The sequence below is a fragment of the Canis lupus genome, chromosome 4, assembly GCF_011100685.1.
Source record: "Canis lupus familiaris isolate Mischka breed German Shepherd chromosome 4, alternate assembly UU_Cfam_GSD_1.0, whole genome shotgun sequence".
NCBI classification, from domain to species: domain Eukaryota; kingdom Metazoa; phylum Chordata; class Mammalia; order Carnivora; family Canidae; genus Canis; species Canis lupus.
Genome location: NC_049225.1, coordinates 13,555,520 through 13,576,497, shown reverse-complemented (window position 1 = coordinate 13,576,497; position 20,978 = coordinate 13,555,520). Strand labels below are relative to the sequence as shown.

General features: G+C 37.8%; 1 protein-coding gene across 3 annotated transcripts; it reads right to left on the bottom strand.

The window, feature by feature from the left end:
* Positions 1 to 254: 254 nt before the first annotated feature.
* CDK1 (cyclin dependent kinase 1) lies at positions 255 to 20,602 on the bottom strand. Of its 3 annotated transcripts, none has more exons than XM_038534009.1 (8): positions 20,518 to 20,602; positions 18,656 to 18,718; positions 13,013 to 13,169; positions 12,037 to 12,160; positions 9,710 to 9,880; positions 8,353 to 8,516; positions 8,082 to 8,223; positions 255 to 5,833 (listed from the first exon to the last, which is right to left on the bottom strand). In XM_038534009.1, exons 2-8 carry the CDS (start codon positions 18,690 to 18,692, stop codon positions 5,735 to 5,737), a joined length of 894 nt encoding a protein of 297 aa, XP_038389937.1. In that variant the 5' UTR covers positions 18,693 to 18,718; positions 20,518 to 20,602; the 3' UTR covers positions 255 to 5,734. The 3 variants fall into 3 exon arrangements, with proteins under 3 accessions (XP_038389937.1, XP_038389935.1, XP_038389936.1); XM_038534007.1 differs by having other exon boundaries at positions 20,393 to 20,532; XM_038534008.1 differs by lacking the exon at positions 20,518 to 20,602 and adding an exon at positions 19,373 to 20,015.
* Between the last annotated feature and the right edge of the window lie 376 nt (positions 20,603 to 20,978).

Genomic DNA, 20,978 nt, shown 5'->3' with positions numbered 1-20,978 from the left:
ACATTTATATTTTCTTGCACATAAATATGTTTGTCATAATACCAGAACCACTGAGACAAATGGCTATGTTCAGCTGGGAAGTGTATCTTTTCTTTCTGTATTATAAAGAATGTGTTATGGTATAATTATTCTTGTGGTTTTATAGTTCAAGACACTTTTATAGTATAGGAAGCTTCTGTCTACTGAAATAACGTATGCTACTTAATTACGATAAAGTTCTTTGCAAATATAAAGAACTAATACTCATTAGCAAATAAATTTTCCAAATACATTCTACTCTTTTATTGCACTGTTTTCTTAACAGAGAAGTAGAGCATGGTTGTGAAATCCTATCTCGAGGAAAAGAAATTGCCTGCAGAAAAGTGGATTTTACAGATTTCTACTCCTGATAGAATAAGTATCCATAATACAAACATTTCCCCCAAAGTTTTTAGGTTCTTTGAAAGGTCAATGGGCATACATTTTTATCAGTACCATTCTACACAACCAGTACTAGAAGCTACAGTGAAAACTATGATTATGAGAAAGAGCTTTCAAAGAAGGAAGATACTTAATTGTGTAAGAATTTATAACTACAAGGGTGCTTAAATTAAGGGCTCACTTAAACTTATTCATCCAATTGTCTTAATACTGACAGCTGAATTAGTCAGGACTCTTGAGGTTTAAACAGAACCCCAACTCAAACTAGATTAAGCTAAAACAAAACAAAACCCACAATCCCTACACCTACCAGGAATACTGAGTAGCTTATACAATTTTAAAGCAGCACTGCAGGAACCAGGGCCTCAGGACCAGAACCAGGGACATTATACGGCTCCAGGAATCTATTACTTTCTCAGCTCAGGCAGCTCCAGTTAGGGTGGTAGTCATGTTCTCAGGTTAACAATATCAGTAGAAAGAGGACTTCATTCTCTCAAGATTTCTGTAACAAAAAGAACCCTGATGGGTCTTGTTTAGGTCCTCTTGAACCAATCACTGCTGCTGGGTTGTGGTATACTGTGACTGATCCAATCTCAGTCATCCTTAGCAACGAGGAGTGGAGAGCCAGAATTAAGAAGCCCAAAAAGACTGCATGCAGTAGCGGGCTTCCCCCAGGAGAAAGGGATATTGCTACCTAAAATGGGATAGGAAATGGACTAGTCTAAAAACTGTTCTTACTTTGGTGACCTTGGTCCTTTCAACCTTGAGGTGGAGGTTTCTGATAATGTGTCAGGAGCTTTGGTGCTAAGAGACCTGTAGGCCTGTCATGTTGGTTTTGACAACACTGAGCTTGGTGTTCCTTGGCATCTGAACTGCCTTGGCTTTAGTTCTTTGCCTGCATTCTTCAGTTCTTTCTTCTTAAGTTTTTGAAACTTGATACACTTAAGCTTTAACTACTAGAAACTTTATGAATTTATCTTAAGAACCAACATGATGCCATGGAAAGACCAGAGTTAGAAGCAAAAGCCCAGATCCTTCCTTGCTCTGGCATTTACTAGCCTTGGGATCCTTGGGAGGTTACCTTAGTTACCTAGGTTAACTAAGATCCTACAAATCTTAGTTTCATCATCTGTAAAACGAATGCCTGTTCCCTTATAAAGTTGCTATAAAAACAGAGGATAGACACTTAAACCAAGTGGCTGCTCACAACTCAGATTCAACTGTTACTGAAAGTGAGGTGCCACTACCACGGGGCAAACTTAAATGCTTGAGGTACTAGACCAAGGGCTGGGAGGATGAAAGAACAAGACATGGTCCCCGCCCTCACTGGACTTACAACTTTAGTGAAGGACAAAGTAAAAGAAGTGCTTTAAGAGACAACGAGAAAAACTAAGCGTGCAATGAAATTACCTTGTTCTAGGAACCTTATCTATACTCTTTCCCCCATCTAGTGTTGCTATTTAATGGATTTAAGCACCAATTACTATAGCAGAAAAATAGCACTAACTGCTCAATTTTTTGTAATATATTGAAAAAAGGATATTTAGGGAATCCTGGCAAAAATGGACATGTCCTATATATGCAGGATGCCTGGCAAAACGAACTCTGACAACAATCCTACAATCCTCTTTCTCTATTTATATAAACATTACATGTATTTATATAAACAATAAGTTCTATTACTTCCACTGTATAAATGAGGAAACCAGCTCACATACATTGAGTAACTTATACAAGGTCACAGACAGAAATGACAGAACTGGAGCCAAGCCCTAACCTCTCTGGTTCTAAAGCCTTGAACCTTTACATCACACCTTCACTTTCCTCAACAATAACAATGGAAGGTTTAGGTTGAAATTCCAGTTTGACCTTTAAATGTATCTCTGACTTTAGGCCCATTTCTCCTGCACCTCCTGTACTTCCCCCTAACAAACCCAACATGTTGGCCAAATAGCTGAGCTTCTCTTCAGTTCTCTGGAATTCTGAGAACTACTCATTAGTGATTCTCAAACTCTGGTCCCTGGACCATCAGCATCATCACCTGGGAACTTGTTAAGAAAGCATATTCCCTGCCACATAGAACCTACAGGAAGCTGGGCATAGACCAGAAATGTTTTAACTAGCTCTCCAGGAGTTCCTAATGCAAATTGGAAAAGCAGACATTCAGCATATTGTGAGACCTTTTCTCCTCTTCAACAACCAAGTGCATAACTCACAATACATTTCTTCTGAAGTTTTTTCAAAAGATTTTATTTGAGGGAGAACATGAGCAGGGACGGGGGCAAATGGAGGGAGGAAGCAGACTGCCCACTGAGCAGGGAGCCCGACGCTGGGCTGGATCCCAGGACCCTGAGATCACAACCTGAGCCGAAGGCAGATGCTTAAACAACTGAGCTACCCAGGCTCCCCCTCCTCTTCTGGAGTTTTTGAGGTATCTTAGAAACTTGAAATTTACACTAAGGCACAGGACTGAAAATATCTACCTTTGTTTTCAAACACATCGTTAAACTTCACTGAACGAACTAAAACGACAATGCTTGCCAATACCATTGCTACCCCACCTCTACCTTCTATTAGATGCTACTTTTAAGTCAGAAATCCCTCCCCTTCAAGGTCTTTTACTTTTTATCCCTCCATCCTTTCCTTTTTCTTAGTCATTCAATACTCTACCCATTTTGTCCCAAACCTATTTAAATGACTCTTCACACTCATTCCTAAGTGTCTCTGTTCCATCCACATGCAAAATGACTCTATGGTCCTAGGAGCCCCACTGACCCCTGTGAATGTGCCAATTACTTAGAGAGATGGGACTGCAGTTGACCGATTATAAAGCAGTTTGCTAAACACACTGATGTAAAAAAAAGTTTGTTCCATCCAAGTTTTCCAGTTAAGAGCTATTTTGCTGATTAGAAATTATTTAAGCCTGTTAATCTAAGTCCCCAAAGGACCTTTTATTAGGCCATTTTATTAACTCAATTCTAAAATACTATTTTTTTCAGAACATTACATCTACATATGCTATATAGTCAAGATTATACATTATGTGTTAACCTTTGTATCATTACTGCTTTTATATTTAAACTTAAAAAAAAAAAAAAAAAAAAAAAAAACAAAACTCCTGTATAGACTAGGGACAATGCTAACATAGGACAATTGTCACAGTGCTATACTCAAGTGTATATGAAAGTCTTACATTGGTGACAAAATATATAGCCATCTCCCCTCACTAAAGGATACAGACTGAAACAGAAATAGAACAAGTTAAAGATACTACCTGATGCCATGAAATTTTAAGACAATACTAGACGTAGGTCCAAAGTTGTTAAACATCACCAACAGATAACTGGATGCATCAGCATCAGCTTGGCGAACTTCTGAAAAAATAGTTTCCTAGGATACATTTCCCAATTTTCAACTTCAGAATTGCTCAGAAATGTTAGAATTAGTCTCAGGTGTTTTGAGCGTACAAAATATTTAAGAGCTACTGGCCCAGAGACACGTTCCATTTTAAAATTACTCCCAAGCACCATAGCACAAGCCAATTTAAAAATATGCACAAGATGAGGGGGGACCGAATTCAGTAACTTTTCACTCAGCCACTGAAGCTGAGATAAGGACTCCACAAATAAGTAGGACACTCATTACAGCAGTTGATCAGCTCTACCATCTCATTTCCCTGGTCCACAAGGTAGGCTCTAAATTGAGGCCTTTCTGACTTTTCAAATTAGACTCCATGGAGCAATCACCGTGAGGCTGCATACAATTTCTACCAAATCCAGAAAGCCTTAAACATTTGTAACTCTCATGTATCTATACATTACTGAAACAGAAGTACCAAGAAATTATTCTAGAGGATACATGGAGTTTCCAGTCTTCTTTGGAGACGGGGAAGGGAGAGGATGAGGAGGGTCCTGAGCCACTGCAATCCACAATTTGAAAAACAGAACCAATCCAACATTCCGCTTTATAGGTAAGAATATTCAAGTCTGTAGATATGTCATTTCACCATCTCAATGAAATCTTCTGTGTGACCTTTCATTTACCAAATTCCCACCATGAAATCTGAACTCTTTACATTGTGACCCCAAACAACTTCCATTTCTAGGTTCTGCATTCTCTTAATAATAGCAGGCTGGCTTCTACCAAAGGACCTAGAACAAGGCCAACAAATTTCTCATCTTACAAATCCCATTACCAAAGAAAATAACCCACACTTTCTCCTAGAGTGCAAAAATTCCAAGACAATGTAGATTAGGTTGATCACACATTACCTATGCAACCAACAACACAGGAATGCCCATTCCAGCCATAGGTAACCAGGATAAAAAGAGGGTTATGGTTAGATAACAGATAGATGTACACTAGGAAGGATAAAACTTCCCATAGACATTTCTCTTGGCTATAACAAGTAATTTAAATTAGGCTCCTTATAGATAGGAATCACAATAAGCAGGACTATTAATTTAACAATTTTAAGGCTAGTGATTTTAGCTAAATACTTGTAAATTAGAATCTTCTAAGGCTGATAAAAGGCAAAAATTATGTCAAAATTTACAAACAGATTTCAAGTCAGACTTGGAAGCCAAGATGAGCAACTCTTTTTTCTAGTTATTACCTCTGGCCAAGGCAAAAGAATTCACTTAGACAAATAGCTTTCAAAACCTACCTAAAAATAGGCTAGTTCATAAATTTTCTAAATGTTCTTCCCTGCTGTGAGCAGCCCTTGATCTCTGACTGTAAAACTTCACAAACTTTGGCATGCTCTAATGTTAGTTTTATAAGTTACTGAAAACCTCTATAAATTTAGCATCATTTCTCAAATCTGGATAGTTTTCTCATTCTGAATGCTTAAACATTAGGTCACAAATTGAAATACCAGCAGAAAAATACTTATCTTTAGGCAGGTGTACAGTTACCCCTCCAAAGCAAGCAACTGACAAAATTTAAACACAGAGCATCAAAAGACTTCAAAGCTTTATGAACTTTTGAAATTAGCACATTTTCCTAAACCAATCTCTAAGATTTGATATGATTTAAGCTAACTCAAAATTTTTTAAATTCCTGACATCAATACTAGATTTATAGTTTTATTATGGTAACAAACAGTTGTTACAGTGAGATCTATAAACATATACAGAATTATTATATTTAAATTCATATAGAACAATATTTACATTTTTAAGTTACACTTTTGAAATCAGAAGATGAAGTATAGCTTAAGTTTACAACAAAGAAAAATACACAAACAAAAATAGACAAAGTTAACAGTAAAAATGTAACTATCTGTTCTTGATACATGGAAACTGTCAGAAAGCTACATCTTCTTAATCTGATTGTCCAAATCATTAAAATATGGATGATTCAATGCCATTTTGCCAGAAATTCGTTTGGCAGGATCATAGACTAACATTTTCTGAAGGGGAAAGATAAAAAGAAAAAAAAGTTATTTATTTAAGAAATGAACCATTAAAAAAAACTCCATAAATCCTTAATTTTTCTACCAATAACCCATAATACTTTTAATAAAAAACTACTACAGAAGCATTTCCATTAGTTCAATACCAACCACATAAATGCCTCATTCGCCATACTTCACCCTCTAGCTCCAGATAACCTATTTTTTAAAATATAGATATCTCAATAACCTCTTTTTGTTACAAATTATGCTTTAAGACACAAGCATTCAGAAATAGCTTTAAAACCAGGACATAAATTTTAGAAAGATATCTAGTTAATTATATTTACTTTGAGAATTAAATGGCCATTAGAGTTATTTATAACATTCTTGAAATGGTGGCAATTAACTATAGTGGTTTCTAATGTAGCTTCCAGCAAGTTCCAAATAAAAACAGAACAAGAGCACAATGTGTTATAAACACAATTAAAATGAGTCACTAAATTATGGTCAGACAATCTAGTATTAAAGTTTTAATTTACACATCACCAGAAAAGACTACATAAAGCTTAATATTGATTTTACATTTTATCTTAAAGAAAACCAAATCAATAAGCGGACTAGATATACTTTTACCCTCTAGTAACCTTTTGAACTCTTATCATGTATCAAGGACTATATTAAGTGCTTGGCAGACATACTATGTTCCTTAATCCTCACAACAAAAGCTATGTACTGGTCCCATTTTACAACGAGGACACTGAGACTCAGATGTTAAATAACTTGCTCAAGTTCTTATATAGTTAAGGAGTTTAACTCTGAAACAAAGTCTGATGATTTACAGCAGTGGTTCATCTGGGTGGGTTTCTGCCTACCAGGGAACATCTGGCAGTGTCTGGAGACATTTTGGGTTGATACAATGGAGAGGAATATGTTCCTGTTATCTATGGGGCAAAGGACTGGGATGCTGTTAAAATATCTTACAATGTACAGGACAGCCCCTAATATCAAATCATGATCCAGTCAAAGAGGTCAAGATTAGCTAGACTAAGGAACCATGATTCACAGTATTTGGTTTTTGTTTCATTGACTGAAGTGAAATTCTCTGTGTTCAAGAATTACAGATGTGAAAAAGACAGATTCAGCTCAGGATATGGAAGACCCTCTAAGTCAAATCAACAATATCAATATATAAACATCTGAATGACAGATAAAGGACTTCGGACTTCACTGCAAGCCATTTGGAAATCCAAGCTGAATTTGGTGGCATAATGATTTATAAATGCTGAAAGGAGCCCAAAGACCAATTAGAAGATTTACAGGATAATACAGAAATTATTTTTTGTTTAGAAACCTACCCAAAAAAAAAAAAAAAAAAAAGAAAAAAAAAGAAACCTACCCAAACCTTATTTTTTCCCTGTAATTATATTCACTGAGATTCATAAAAATTAGTTCTGTCTAAAAAGCTCAATATTTAAACGTTGTTCTACAACTATTTTCTTAAAGCAGGCCTAGGACAATTTTTTATCCTAATAGATTTTTTTGTCTTGTTTTTAAAGAAAACAACTATGAGTTGGGAACGACAAGTTAGTAAAGGGGAAAATTTTTTTTTAAGAATTACATTAATCCTTCTAACCTTTCTGATGTAGAAATGAGGCACAAAGTGGGAAATGAGAGTTCATGCAGTAAAAGGGTTTAACAACTAAAAATATCAAGCAATAGGGATGCCTGGGTGGCTTAGTGGTTTAGCACCTGCCTTCGGCCCAGGGCATGAGCCTGGAGTCCCAGGATCTAGTCCCACATCGGGCTCCCTGCATGGAGCCTGCTTCTCCCTCAGCCTATGTCTCTGTCTCTCTCTGGATCTCACATGAATAAACAGATAAAATCTTAAAAAAAATAAATAAAAATATCAAGCAATAATGAAAACACCTATGTCTCAGATAAACTATAAAGTAGTAAACACTGAGACAAATAGTTATAAAGGAAGGCTACTACAAACCAGCTACTTAAAAGTAAAGGTGTATTAACCCTGGCCTCTCCTTCAGAGTATCTATAGCTACCTAAAAGATTAAAAAAAATGAAACAACAACTAAGGCTAAAACCTCTCAAAACCACTAGTGTTTCTTGGTATCTAAAATGGAGCCAGTAATACACTAAACATAAGAGGCATAATAGTTATGTGCCTAGCTCAATGTATATTAGTTTTCTATTTCCCAGGTACATTCAGAATCAATACTGTTGAAGTCAGTATAAAGGGTCTCCTTACTGAGAGCAGATCCAAGCCATTTTCATCCAAGTTTTTAACATGGGATGCCAGGCTTCCTGGTTTCCACTTGGGAAATGTATTCTTATAGTCCTGTAAAGATTCCACTTCTGGCCACACTTCATTATTGGGGGTGCCCAAAGCTCTAAAAGGCCATAGCAAAACAAAAAAATATTAGCTAAAGCATAAATATAATCTTAGTATTACATACACATTGCCTTCATTATTATTTCATTTGAAAGTTCTTAAAAGCTTAAATATAAGACAAAAATACCTGAAAATTCTGAAGAGTTGATCGATTTCTGAATCCCCATGGAAAAGTGGTTTCTTAGTTGCTAACTCTGCAAATATGGTACCTATACTCCAAATGTCAACTGGAGTTGAGTAGCGAGCTGACCCCAACAATACTTCTGGAGATCTATACCACAGTGTTACTACCTGTTACAAAGCAAATTTTTACAATGAATAAATGCAGTGCATTGAACTACTAAATATAAATATTAATATTTATATTTCAGTATGGCTGTCCTTTAAAAAGTTCCATGATTGCCTCTGATAATATTGTTTGAAAGTCAATTAACTATACACAAAATAAATGGAAGACAAATATTTCATTTGTAAGTCCTAGTCACAAGGGAATTAAAAAAACATAAAAGCATATCAGCCCTTTTCTAGCTTTTCAAATCATTACAGTGCAAGAATCAAAATAGTCAAATAAGCATTCACTTAGAAAAAAAGTCACTGATGATTGATTTGGGCATGACACTGCACTGCATGTATGTATACTGCTTACATGCTAAAAACATGAGTTAAGTCAAATAGTAGTTTATTAGTGGTCTAGAGCTGATCTACTATTTTAGTATCCATAATTTATCAGGCTGGAAAAAATATCTCTAACTTAATGAGATCAGTAGCATCTGCTTAAGCCAATAGGAACCAAATAATCTTTACTTTTTTTATATAGCCATGGGAAAAAATGATAAAAAGAAGCCAAGACATCTAACCAAATGAGCACTGTTATAAGTTCTGATTTGAGACAGTCTTTGGGCCCAGGGATAGACAATGACACAGAAAACCGTCTTCCAGCAGTCCCTTACTATATAAGTCAACACTCCCTTTGGCTCTGGAAGTAACAAATGAAATGCCAAGTCCTCTGTAGAACACTGACAAAACTTGATTATATTTAGTAGCTTCTAAACGTATCTGAAACAGTAACCCTTAAGCAACAAAACCTTTAGCCAATTTGATTGTATACCAGAAAGGATTCAATCAGAAGACAGAAACCACATGCAATGATTTGCATGGGGAAAGTTTACTAAAAAGAATTATTAAATAACAGAGGGTTAGAAAAAGACACTAATAAGAAATAACTCTTAGAACTGTAGCAAGGAAAATCCTTTCCTTCCTGCAAGTGCCTCTCTAGCACCTTCTACTGCCATCACACCAGCTGGCAAAGAATATTTAAAGGTACCAGTAAGATGTTCACATTCCATGCAATGAAGGGTGAGTTCGGAGCTGAAAGGCAATAAATTCATGCTGGCAGGATGGAAATCTTTCTCATGGATTCTTGCTTGACTTAATGAACAAATACAGAAAATAAACCAGCCATCACAAAACACTATTCTACATACCTCATGTGTGTATACTCTAATAGGTATTCCAAAAGCTCTGGCAAGGCCAAAATCAGCCAATTTAATTGTCCCTTTGTCATCAATCAATAGATTTTGAGGTTTTAAGTCTCTGTGCAGAACTCTTCTGGAGTGGCAAAACACAATCCCTTGTAGGATTTGGTACAAATAACTCTGGAAGAAGAAAGTAAGTTAGAAACTTAAATGTCCCACATAGTGATTTTCTAAATAATCTTGGTGAGTTTATTTCAAAGATCTAAGAAATTATAATGCAGGGAAATAATTTAACACAAAAGTTTTCAGGTTTTTGAGACTGACAAGCAGCATTTGGGAGTGGGAAGCGAATTGATATACAGCATCCTGTTTGTACACTTGAGACAAAGATATTTTCCTTATGGACACATCCATCTGAACTCATTTAGTCTTCTACTATTTTTTTGTCCCCAATTCTTAACTCATAAGGTCTATACAAATAGTTTTTTAAACTTTTGTATATATGCTTATAGCAACTCTATTTTTATTTTGAATAAGGTTGGTCCATTTCTATTCCTTATCATTACATATTAATTTTCTCTTTGGTAGTACTGGTCATGATTCCAAAAAAAAGACAAACAGAATATTATGATTATATATTTAAATAGAGACAATTATCATAATATGCGATTAGCTCAGAGAAAAAATATTGTACAAGTGTTGCCAAAACAATGTAATTATCATTTGAAGCAACCAGGTATTACAGAAATATGAAGTATACATAGTAACCGTATTGACTTATAAAGTTAGAACAAATGGCTAGCCCTATGGGGGAAAAAAAAAATCAAGACCCCTAATTCCTATACCAAAATAAACCTTTGAGGGGCACCTAGATGGCTCAGTTGGTTAAGTATCCAACTTTTCATTTTGGCCGGTCAAGACCTCAGGGTCATGAGATCAAGCCCCACATTGGGCTCTACACTCAGTGGGGAGTGTCCTTAGTGTCCTTCTCTGTCCCTCTGCCCCCTGCTCCCCACAAACTCTCTCTCAAATAAATAAATCTTTAAAAAATAAAAAATAAATAAACCTTTGATCCATCCACACACACAAAAAAACAAAAAAGGAGGTGTGGCAACTTACTAGAAAGATATGTTCTAATATACATGATCTTTGAGCGAGACTTAAGACATATAAGCTTAAAGTCCAAAAGTCATGTACAAGATTAAATATATTATAAAAATTATTAATGGCATATATAAAGGAATAAAGGGAATATTATCAATGTGTTAGCAGAAAGGACCTTAGAGACCAGTGAAAAAATACCCTAATAGAAATGTCAGTGAAGACCACGTATAGGCTGGGGCACCTGGCTGGCTCAGTTAGAAGAGAGTACAACTCTTGATCTTGGGGTTTTGAGTTTGAGTCCCACACTGGGTGTGTAGAGATTACTTAAATACATCTCCAACCCACTGATTCAAGTTATAAGAATGTATTCTAGAGGCGCCTGGATGGCTTAGTCGGTTAAGCATTCTGCTCTTGGTGTCAGCTCAGGTCCTGATCTCAGGGTCCTGAGACTGAGCCCCAAATCTGGCTCCTTGTGCAAAATGGAGTCGGCTTCCCCTTTCCCTCTGCTACTTCCCACCACTTTTGCACATTCCCTGGTACTCTGTCTCAAAAAAATAAATAAGTAAATACTTTAAAAAAATTTATTCTATAAAGTTGCAAAAGATAAATAAACGTAAGGATTTGCTGCAGCATGATTCATGACAGCATGAATCACCAGCTGGAAAACAACTTCAATGTCTATCAGTATGGAATTGGTTTAAATAATCAGATCCAGGGGTGCCTGGGTGGCTCACTCAGTTAAGCATCTGCCTTTGGCAAAGGGCTCAGATCATGTGCTTTCAGGGTCCTGGGATCAGCCCACCTTGGGCTCCCTGCTCAGTGGGGAGTCTGCTTTCCCCCTTTCCCTCTGCCCCTCCCCCCTGCTCATGCTCACTCTCAAATAAATAAAATCTTTAAAAATAAATAAACAGACCAAACACTGATAGACAGGCAAAACCTCTATGGTGAATGTCTCACAAAAAAAAGGGGCTGTTTTGTAAAACTGTGTGTGTATACTCAAAGGACACACAAGTATCTGTAAGACTACTAAAAAACTAATAATGGCTACCTATCTGAGGAGTGGTTTGGCAGTTAAGACTTCTACTTTTAGAGTTCAATGCTTTTTAAAAAATTACATTTATAATTTAACTGAAGTTACACTCTTTCCAAGCATATGTCCCCAAAATACAGAACTTCTATACAGTAGACACTTACAGTGGATAAATACTAATAAAATTAAGTAAGCTTATTACCTTAACAAGTGAAGAATCCATGAACTGACCAGGAGGGATGGAATCTAAGTATTTCTTGAGATCCATGGAAAGGAATTCAAAGATGAGATATAACCTGGAATCTTGCATAAGCACATCCTGAAGACTGGAGAATAAAATAATTTTGTGGAAAAAAAAAAAAATCTACCAAATACTTTTGACCTCTTACAAAATAAAACATCCATAAATTTAGCAGTGGCTATCACAAAAAGTAGGGCTGTTAAGAAATTTTCTGTAACAAAAAATACATACTGTTTTGGCAAAGAAAAGATGGGTAGCTTTCCTAGTAGTGAAAACCTTAGTACTAAACTAGAATTTGAGAAAGGATACTCAGGGCAGCACCTGAAAATTAAGTTTATTATGCTGAAGGTGCTACCAAACCACTTATATTTCAAAAGAAAATTTCTTAAAAAACAAAAATTTCTAGGGTAATTACTTGTTGCTCAGAGCTTTTCAGTGAATTATAAAAATTTTAAAATTTAAAACTTACTAGGAACCCTTAATAGTAGCTATCTCCAGTCCCACAAAAATGTAATTAAACCTTAACTTGGACTACTAGGAAACAAACCCCCAAACACCAGTCCAACACTGTTCTTTTTCATCTGACCTAGCTACCCGTCTTAGGAATCTGATTGGGGGTCTTCAAGGACCAGAGCTCAGATCAGTACAGGTGATAAAGGCCTACAAGAAAGTATTAAGTATTTCCTTTTCTCCCTTGGCCAGTTTACCTTGATTTTCCAGCCCCCAATACTAATCTCTTATCATCACACTCCTCTGACCCTGCTCCTGCTTTAAGCCTAATCTTCCTATGTCTGACCTTTTCAATTAACGAAAATAGTAGGCTCCTATTCCGCTCAGCAAAGTTAGACCAGATATTAAGCAAATGTAAAAATTTCCACATTGACATTCACATTTGAACTGGTATGCGGAAAATGGTTTAAATTCAGATATACCATACCTGACTATATTTGGATGACGAAGTTCTTTTAATAGAGAAATTTCCCGAATTGCAGTACTAGGAACCCCTTCCTCTTCACTTTCTAGTCTGATTTTCTTCATGGCTACCACTTGACCTGTAGTTTTGTGTCTACCCTTATACACAACTCCATAGGTACCTGAAATAGACAAAGTAAATGTCTACTATATGACACCCTCCACAAACTAAGATTTTAAAAAAATGACTGAATCCCATAAAGTGTCATATTATAGAAATGTCTCTGTGACCAGATAGGAAATATCTTAGTCATAATTATACCCTCATCACTTCGAAAAGGAAATTGAGGGCAACTACAACCTATCGTGTCTATAGTTTAGAAATAAAATTCATGTAGTTGTTACAATTTTCCCTTAAATTTAAATAACCAATAATTTCCCAGCACATTGTAGAGAAGAAAATGAATCCTTTGCAGATTGGAATTATTCTCTTCTCAAGTACCCCATCCAACAATAAAGCAGCGTCAAATAGTAAAGATTTGGGCTGAGAAATTATTAACCAGAGGCACTGTGACTTTCAGAAAACTGTGTAGAGTGCTTTATGCATTTCAAATAGTCAATAATCCTCATCTAGAAAAGAGTGGGGCTAAAACATTTTACTAAATATTTATTAAATCTATTAAAGTTCAAAATATCGACTATACAGTACAAAAGCCTCACACCCATTTGGAAGTTAACAAGAACAGAGATTCTGATATAAAAGCTTCAGATAATGAGCAACAATGTCAATATAAGGATCTTGGGCAGGAGGCTGGTGGATACCAAGAACAGAAGTGCCAACATTAAGGGAGATAGACTAGTTAGCTTAAAAAGTTCATATACAGAATCCATTCAGTTCCCAGGTAAATGCTTTTTAAACTGAAGTTGGAAGGATGCCTTGCTGACTCTATAGGTAGAGCATGACCTTGCAGGGTCATGAGGTTAAACCCCATGTTGGGCACGGAGCTTACTTAAAAAATAAAAAAAATCTTAAACAAAATCTTTAAACTGAGGTTAGAAAATAGGAGATCTTGAACCCTTTGACTTTACATAAAATTTTGAATGACCTATTTTTCTAGAACATCAGTATAACTTCAAAAGTGATTAGAGTGCACTTTTCTAAGGAAATCTATTCTGTAGCTTTTATCAGTTTCCTCAAAGGTAGCAATATTTAGAAAAAGGCTAAGAACTACTATCAAATTATCTACTGGCCCAAACTGTGGAAGGAGCCTCGGTGTCCATCGAAAGATGAATGGATAAAGAAGATGTGGTTTATGTATACAATGGAATATTACTCAGCCATTAGAAACGACAAATACCCACCATTTGCTTCCACGTGGATGGAACTGGAGGGTATTATGCTGGGTGAAGTAAGTCAATCGGAGAAGGACAAACATGGTCTCATTCATTTGGGGAATATAATAGTGAAAGGGAATAGAGGAGAAGGGAGAAGAAATGGGTAGGAAATATCAGAAAGGGAGAAAGAACATGGAAGTCTCCTAACTCTGGGAAACGAACTAGGGGTGGTGGAAGGGGAGGAGGGCAGGGGGGTGGGGGTGACTGGGTGGCGGGCACTGAGGGGGGCACTTGACGGGATGAGCACTGGGTGCTATTCTGTATGTTGGCAAATTCAACACCAATAAAAAATAAATTTATTAAAAATAAATAAATAAATAATCTACTGGCTTAACTAGAATATTAAGGATAGTTTGATGATGTTATATAAATTTTATTCTAATTTTGTTTTAAATAGAGAAATTCTATACAATAGTCTGTCTTCCTAAATATTGGTGTGATTTTAAAGACCTAATTTGACCTAAAAGCCATTTTACATTATTTTGATTAAATTTGGATTAAGTAGGACTTTTGTTTTATTTTGTTCTTTAAAAAAACTTTGACAGAGAGAGAGAGGGAGAAACAGGCTCCCCACCGAGCAGGGAACCTGATGCAAAGGTAGGTACTTCACCACCTGAACCATCCAGGTGCCCCTTAGTTTGACTTTTGGATAACCAAAATTATACCAGATTTTTTAAAAACTCTATTTTATTGATCTTCACAACCATTCTTAAAAGTAAGTAACCTTCTGTTCATTTAAAGTCTGTCCATTTTTTGGACATCAATTATACTTGCATCATAAAACACAAAAGTAGGTAAGTCAGTAGCATAATTATCTGGCACACTGTTAAAGCAAACTCAAAAAGATTTGTAATTTGCATGCAAATACATCATGATGTCGTCTAATAAGCAGTTAATGGTAAATTCAGAACTAATTCTTCCCCTTAGTATTCCTCTCTCCTTCAAATGTACAATCTCATCTGGGCCTAAAATTTACTCAGAAGAATTAACTTATAGATAACACTTAGTATTTATTCAATTTAGACATCACAAATGCTCTGCCTCTTCTTTCGGACTCTGAACCATTACTCTTATAACTACACATACAAAGCTCTAAACGAAGCAGAATGATTCTAATGGTTAAGCAATAAAAATTATTTATGAAAATGCATAGTATATACTCTGAAATGGACTACATATTATTAAATTTAAAAATGTTAGTTATGATCAAGTTATGGAGACTAAATGATAAGCACAAAAACTTTAATGTTTAGTGAGTGAATGAAGGCCAAGTTAGGTCCCACATCACGGATATAGATAGCTACTCTCTATGATCCAAAAAAACATTTTCTTATGACAGAATGTGACAATACTCAGATCTTTGTAATTCAGAAGAAACCAGAGAACATCTTTGTAATAACTGAAAATTCTAGATAACAAGAAAAGTCTAGATGTATTTAAGACATGAATCAAGTTGTCAAAAAGTTCAAGTGTCAAGGTGGAAAAGTCAAGAGGATTATTCTAAATTTAAAAAGACTAAGGTGGCAGGTTTGGCGCCAGCCTTCGGCCCAGGGCGTGATTCTGGGGTCCTGAGATCGAGTCCCATGTCAGGCCTCCTGCATGGAGCCTGTTTCTGTCTCTGCCTCTCTCTCCCCCCTCTCTCTCTGCATTCATGAATAAATAAATAAAATCTTTAAAAATATGAATGCGTAACATTAGCTAACTCTTCAGAAAGTACATACAGAAGTATTTAGAAATAAAGCATATCCCTACAACTTACTTTACGTGACTCAAAAGAAAAAATGCTAAACACACACACATAATAAAGTAAATGTGACAAAATTAACATCTTGGCAAAAGGTATTACAAGTTCACTGAATTTATCTTTCAATTTCTCTGTATGTTTGGAAATAATCAAAGTCGAGAGAAAGAAATTTAACTTTTTATATCAAAACTTTAGTGCTAGAATTTGATTAAGTATCTGGCAAAAAGCAAAAGAAAATACCATGGGAAAGTATTATGATACAATTTACTTTTTCAAAAACAATGCCCACCACAACATAATCCAAAACAGCCAGGCACTGGAGTAGTCCAGACAATACAAGCCAGAAAAAGAAACAAAGAAAAACACACATAGAAAAATAGATACTGCTATTATCAAATATTTGAATATCTCCAATAGTGCTAGACACTACTGCCAAGCACTGTTCAAACAGTTGTGAACAAGACAAAATCCCAAACTTCAGAAAGCTTACTTGCAGTATAGTAAAGAAAAAGGATGTTAAGGGTAACAAATAGGGAACTACAAAATACACTTGGACTAGAACAATGAGATGAAAATGAAGGCAGCAGAGTGGCTTTCCAATGTGAAAGAACAGCCAGAAGCTCAGAATTGTCAGAAGCTCAGAGGCCAAAATTCTACAGGGAATTTGAGAGGACATCATATGGTAGAATGGGAATCATTTAACTCAAGGAAATGAGGCAACATTTGAAATTATATTCTTTACTGCTTCTATTTCAACTAAAGTCAAATACGTAGCCTCCTGCATGTTAGGAGTTCCAGAGTTTTAAAGGAAAACACATTTACACTTTAAGAATAACTTTTTGTTACAAACAAAATCACCACTCATTTGATTCTCTGGGGATTAAGAAAAACTCAAAGTAGAAGACATTAGATATGTTATTCAAAACTTATTCTCAACTCAAACAAAATTTAGTTGAGAGGATTTAAGAAAGTATTTAAGCGATTAAAAAAATACAGTATTGGTAAGAAAAAGAATGTATCTCTAACCCGTGCACTACCTAAAGTTATTCATTACTATCTTACTAAATTCTTTCCAGTACTCCGCCCCTAGATTTTAGTAGTATTCCTTGTACAAATACGGTTTTGAAACACACTAAAAATATACTGATTGGAAATATCCCTCAAACAGACCTACATAAATTACTCTAATAGCAAATTGCTTTGCATAAAGGTGTACCATTTGTTCCTATAGAGTTTAGAACGTTAATACCAACTCTTATACAGAAACTTATATATTCTTTTTGGGGAAAAAAAAAAGTAAAGGGATTTTTACCCTTCCACTTGTGCCATATAAACATTCTTTAAAAACTTCAATGAAAGTACTACAGAGGGGAATGATCATATACAAGAGTTACTGGTTTTAGGGACACCTGGGTAGCTCAGTTGTTTAAGTGCCTGCCTTCAGCTCAAGTCATAATCCCAGAGTCCTGGGATCAAGCCCTATATCAAGTTCCTGCTCTGTGGAGAGCCTGCTTCTTCCTCTGAGCCTCCCCCTGCTTTCTCTCTCTCTCTCTCTCTAATGGATAAATAAAATCTTTAAAAAAAAAAGTTGTTTTAGAATTGCTTAAGCAGGTATACATGACATGTCATTTAAATCAAGGGAAATTAAAAAATTTATTTAAATTGGTTTAATAGGGATCCCTGGGTGGCGCAGCGGTTTAGCGCCTGCCTTTGGCCCAGGGCGCGATCCTGGAGACCAGGGATCGAATCCCACATCGGGCTCCTGGTGCATAGAGCCTGCTTCTCCCTCTGCCTATGTCTCTGCCTCTCTCTCTCTCTCTCTCTCTCTGTGTGACTATCATAAATAAATAAAAATTAAAAAATAAATAAATAAATAAATAAATTGGTTTAATAGTCTATTATACTAGTTTAGAAAGTTTGGGTAAAAGCACTTAAAAAGAATTGTACATGATTAAAAGTACACTATTAAACTTAATAGAATTCTACTGCCCTAGGCGTATCTGGGTGGCTCAGTCGATTAAGCGTCTGCCTTCAGCTCAGGTCCTGATCCCAGAGTTCTGGGATACAGACCCGCATGGACTCCCTGTTCATTCAGCAAGGAGCCAGTTTTTCCCTCTCCCTCTGAAGCTCCCCCTGCTTGTGCTCTCTCAAGTAAATAAATAAAAATCTTAAAAAAAAAAAAAAAAAATTCTACTTCCCTAACCTCTCCCCACCAAAACATAACACAAGATCTCAATAGTGTTTTCAAAATACAAATATTGCTTTAAGTGTTTAGTACTTAAAAAATATAAGATTTTTAGGGGGATGGGAGAGGGTTGGCAGGGAATCCTATCAGAATAATTTCAATTTTCTTGAAATCTGAACATTTTGTGCATATGTTACCATGTAAAGAACATATAATCAAGGCACATTAGCACTGAAGGACACCTTAAAGATTGGATTTCAATAAATATTTACAGGTTTTCATGTCCCAGATATTAGAGCATTACCAAATCATTTTTTAACTCTTTTATTATTAAAACCACTCACCTTCTCCAATTTTCTCTATTTTGGTATAATCTTCCATAGTTAATCAACAGATACGGTAGGATCCTAAAATGAGAGAAAAAATTAATTTGATCATATGCCACTAACTCAAAAGATGGTTTTAAGTTTTTAATGATAGTATAAAGCATTTTCCAGTGTCTACTGCAGTATTAATTTCCCATAAATACTAATTATGTTAAAACATTTACAAGGGAAGGGACCTTTGCAATAAGATTTTTCCACCTTTTTTAGCTCTTAAAACATTGGATTTGTATATCTTAGCCAGTGTAGTACTTTGCTTCTTGCAATCAGATTAACCCTCAAATTCAGGTATCAAACTTATCTATCCCTCCCAAACAAAAAAACAAGTGTGTTTCTTTATGTAACACTTCTAAGGAGCATCAATTTCTGCCAGTTATACCCAGCCATTTCCACAAATGTTATTTGTGTTAAGTAAGTCAAATAATGTTATTTGACTGAATTTGTACCCCTTTTCTAAGAAAATTCAAAAGGAAAAAAGTTTTAATGACACAAATAGAGCTACTGTGGCCGTAATAATCAACCACCATCAGCAAGACTGCTTAAACGTCAGTTGAGAGGCTGACAAGACCTTCAAGACGTCCTCAGCTGAGAAGTTTGCCAAAGAAATCTTCACTTCAGAAGCCCAGAGTAGAATTACCTTGACTTTCTAACACACTCATCCCTGATAAGATTACGTACATAGGTCACTGGGTAGTCGACGCTCGCACTGGTCTCCGGGATCATGCCAGAAGTAGAAGCAAGAAAATCTTTTTAAATGAACGAAGTTGCACTACACTGGCTAGGAGTTCCCATCTTAGACATTTTTAATTTTACAGAACGGTAATCATCCCTTCTACGACGCCCAGATTTAACACGCCTGACGAACAATCCAACTGTCGAGCTCGCTCTGAGCAAGCCTTTCAAAGCTGGGTTTCCTAGGCCTCGCCGGCTCTCCGTGTCGCTGCTGTGACAATCTCACAGAGAGGACGCGGCTTCACAAAGCCTCTGGAGGCCCTGCCCCTGGGGCCCGGCACCGCGACACCACAGCTTCGTCTCCTACCCAGAGGCCTCCAGGTCTTTGAAGCAAGCAAGCAGGCGTGCACATGGGGAGCTCTAGTGTTAAACAAAGACCGATCAGGAATACTGAGCACACGCGTATGTGCTTTCTCGAGGCGTTTCTGAGCCTTCCCTGTGGGCCGATGGCACAGCACATACAACAGCTTAGAGTCAAGGGGCCACCCCGAGCTTCCTCCTCCTCTGGTTCTGTCCTTGGCCGGGTCTCTCCACAGCTCCGGGCGCGCCAGGGCCGCGGGCGCAGGGAACCCCGGGGAGGCCCACAGGCCAGCGGGGCCCGCCGGCGCTCCCACGCGGGCACCTGGCCCAGGTGGGGTCTGGCCGGCCACGCCAGGGAGCAGGGCGGCGCGCGCGGGGCCCAGGCCGGAGCCCGGCAATCGGCGTCGTCCGGCCGGCGCCACGCCCCGACGGCCTCCTCAGCCGGCCGGCGGCCTCACCCGCCCGGGAGCGCGCCCGCCGCGTCGGGGCTCCCGCCAGCCTCCCCGGAGGGCCGGGCCCCGGGGCCCCAGCGAGGGCGCGGCCTAGGATCCGGAGGCCCGGCCCGGCCCGGCCCGGCCCCGCGCGGCCCCCCGCGGCCTCCCACCACCAGCCGCGGCCTCCGAGCCGGGCCCCGCGGCGCAGACGCCCCGCAGGAACGACCCTGACCTCAGCGAGGCCGCCCGCCTTACTGTCCCGCGGCGAAAGCAGCGGCCGCCTCCACGTCCGCGTCGCTCTCGCCTCAACTTCCCAGAGCCAGCTTTGAAGCGGAGCGCGAGCTGTTTCAAACTCACCGCGCTAAAGGGCCGGGGGCCCGCCAATCAGGCAGCCCGTAGACTTTCAAAGGAGCCAATCGGAGCTCAGCGACGCTCGGGGCTGGGCTTCCCGGGAGGCCGAAGCGCGAAAGAGGGTGGAAACGGCGGCTGGCGAAAAAGCAGGAGGGCGGGCGCCAACTGAGTCCCAGCGCAGGCGCTTTCTTTCATCGCTGGGGAGCGTCGTCCTACTGCTTCTGGTCGTCGGAAATCTACTGTTGGCCCTGGGTCGGGTTCTTCCCTGTTCAGTATTGGCACAATTAAAACGTACTGCACTCAGCTCTCTCATCACAAAAGCGATGCTACCTTGACATTCAGATTCCATCACTTTCACTTCTAATACTTAAAGCTACCGTAAATGGTGTTTTTCTAAGTGGGTGATTTTCCGGCTGGGCCAAAGGAATCCATTTCACACACGCATATATGCTTTGTTTTTACTTTAT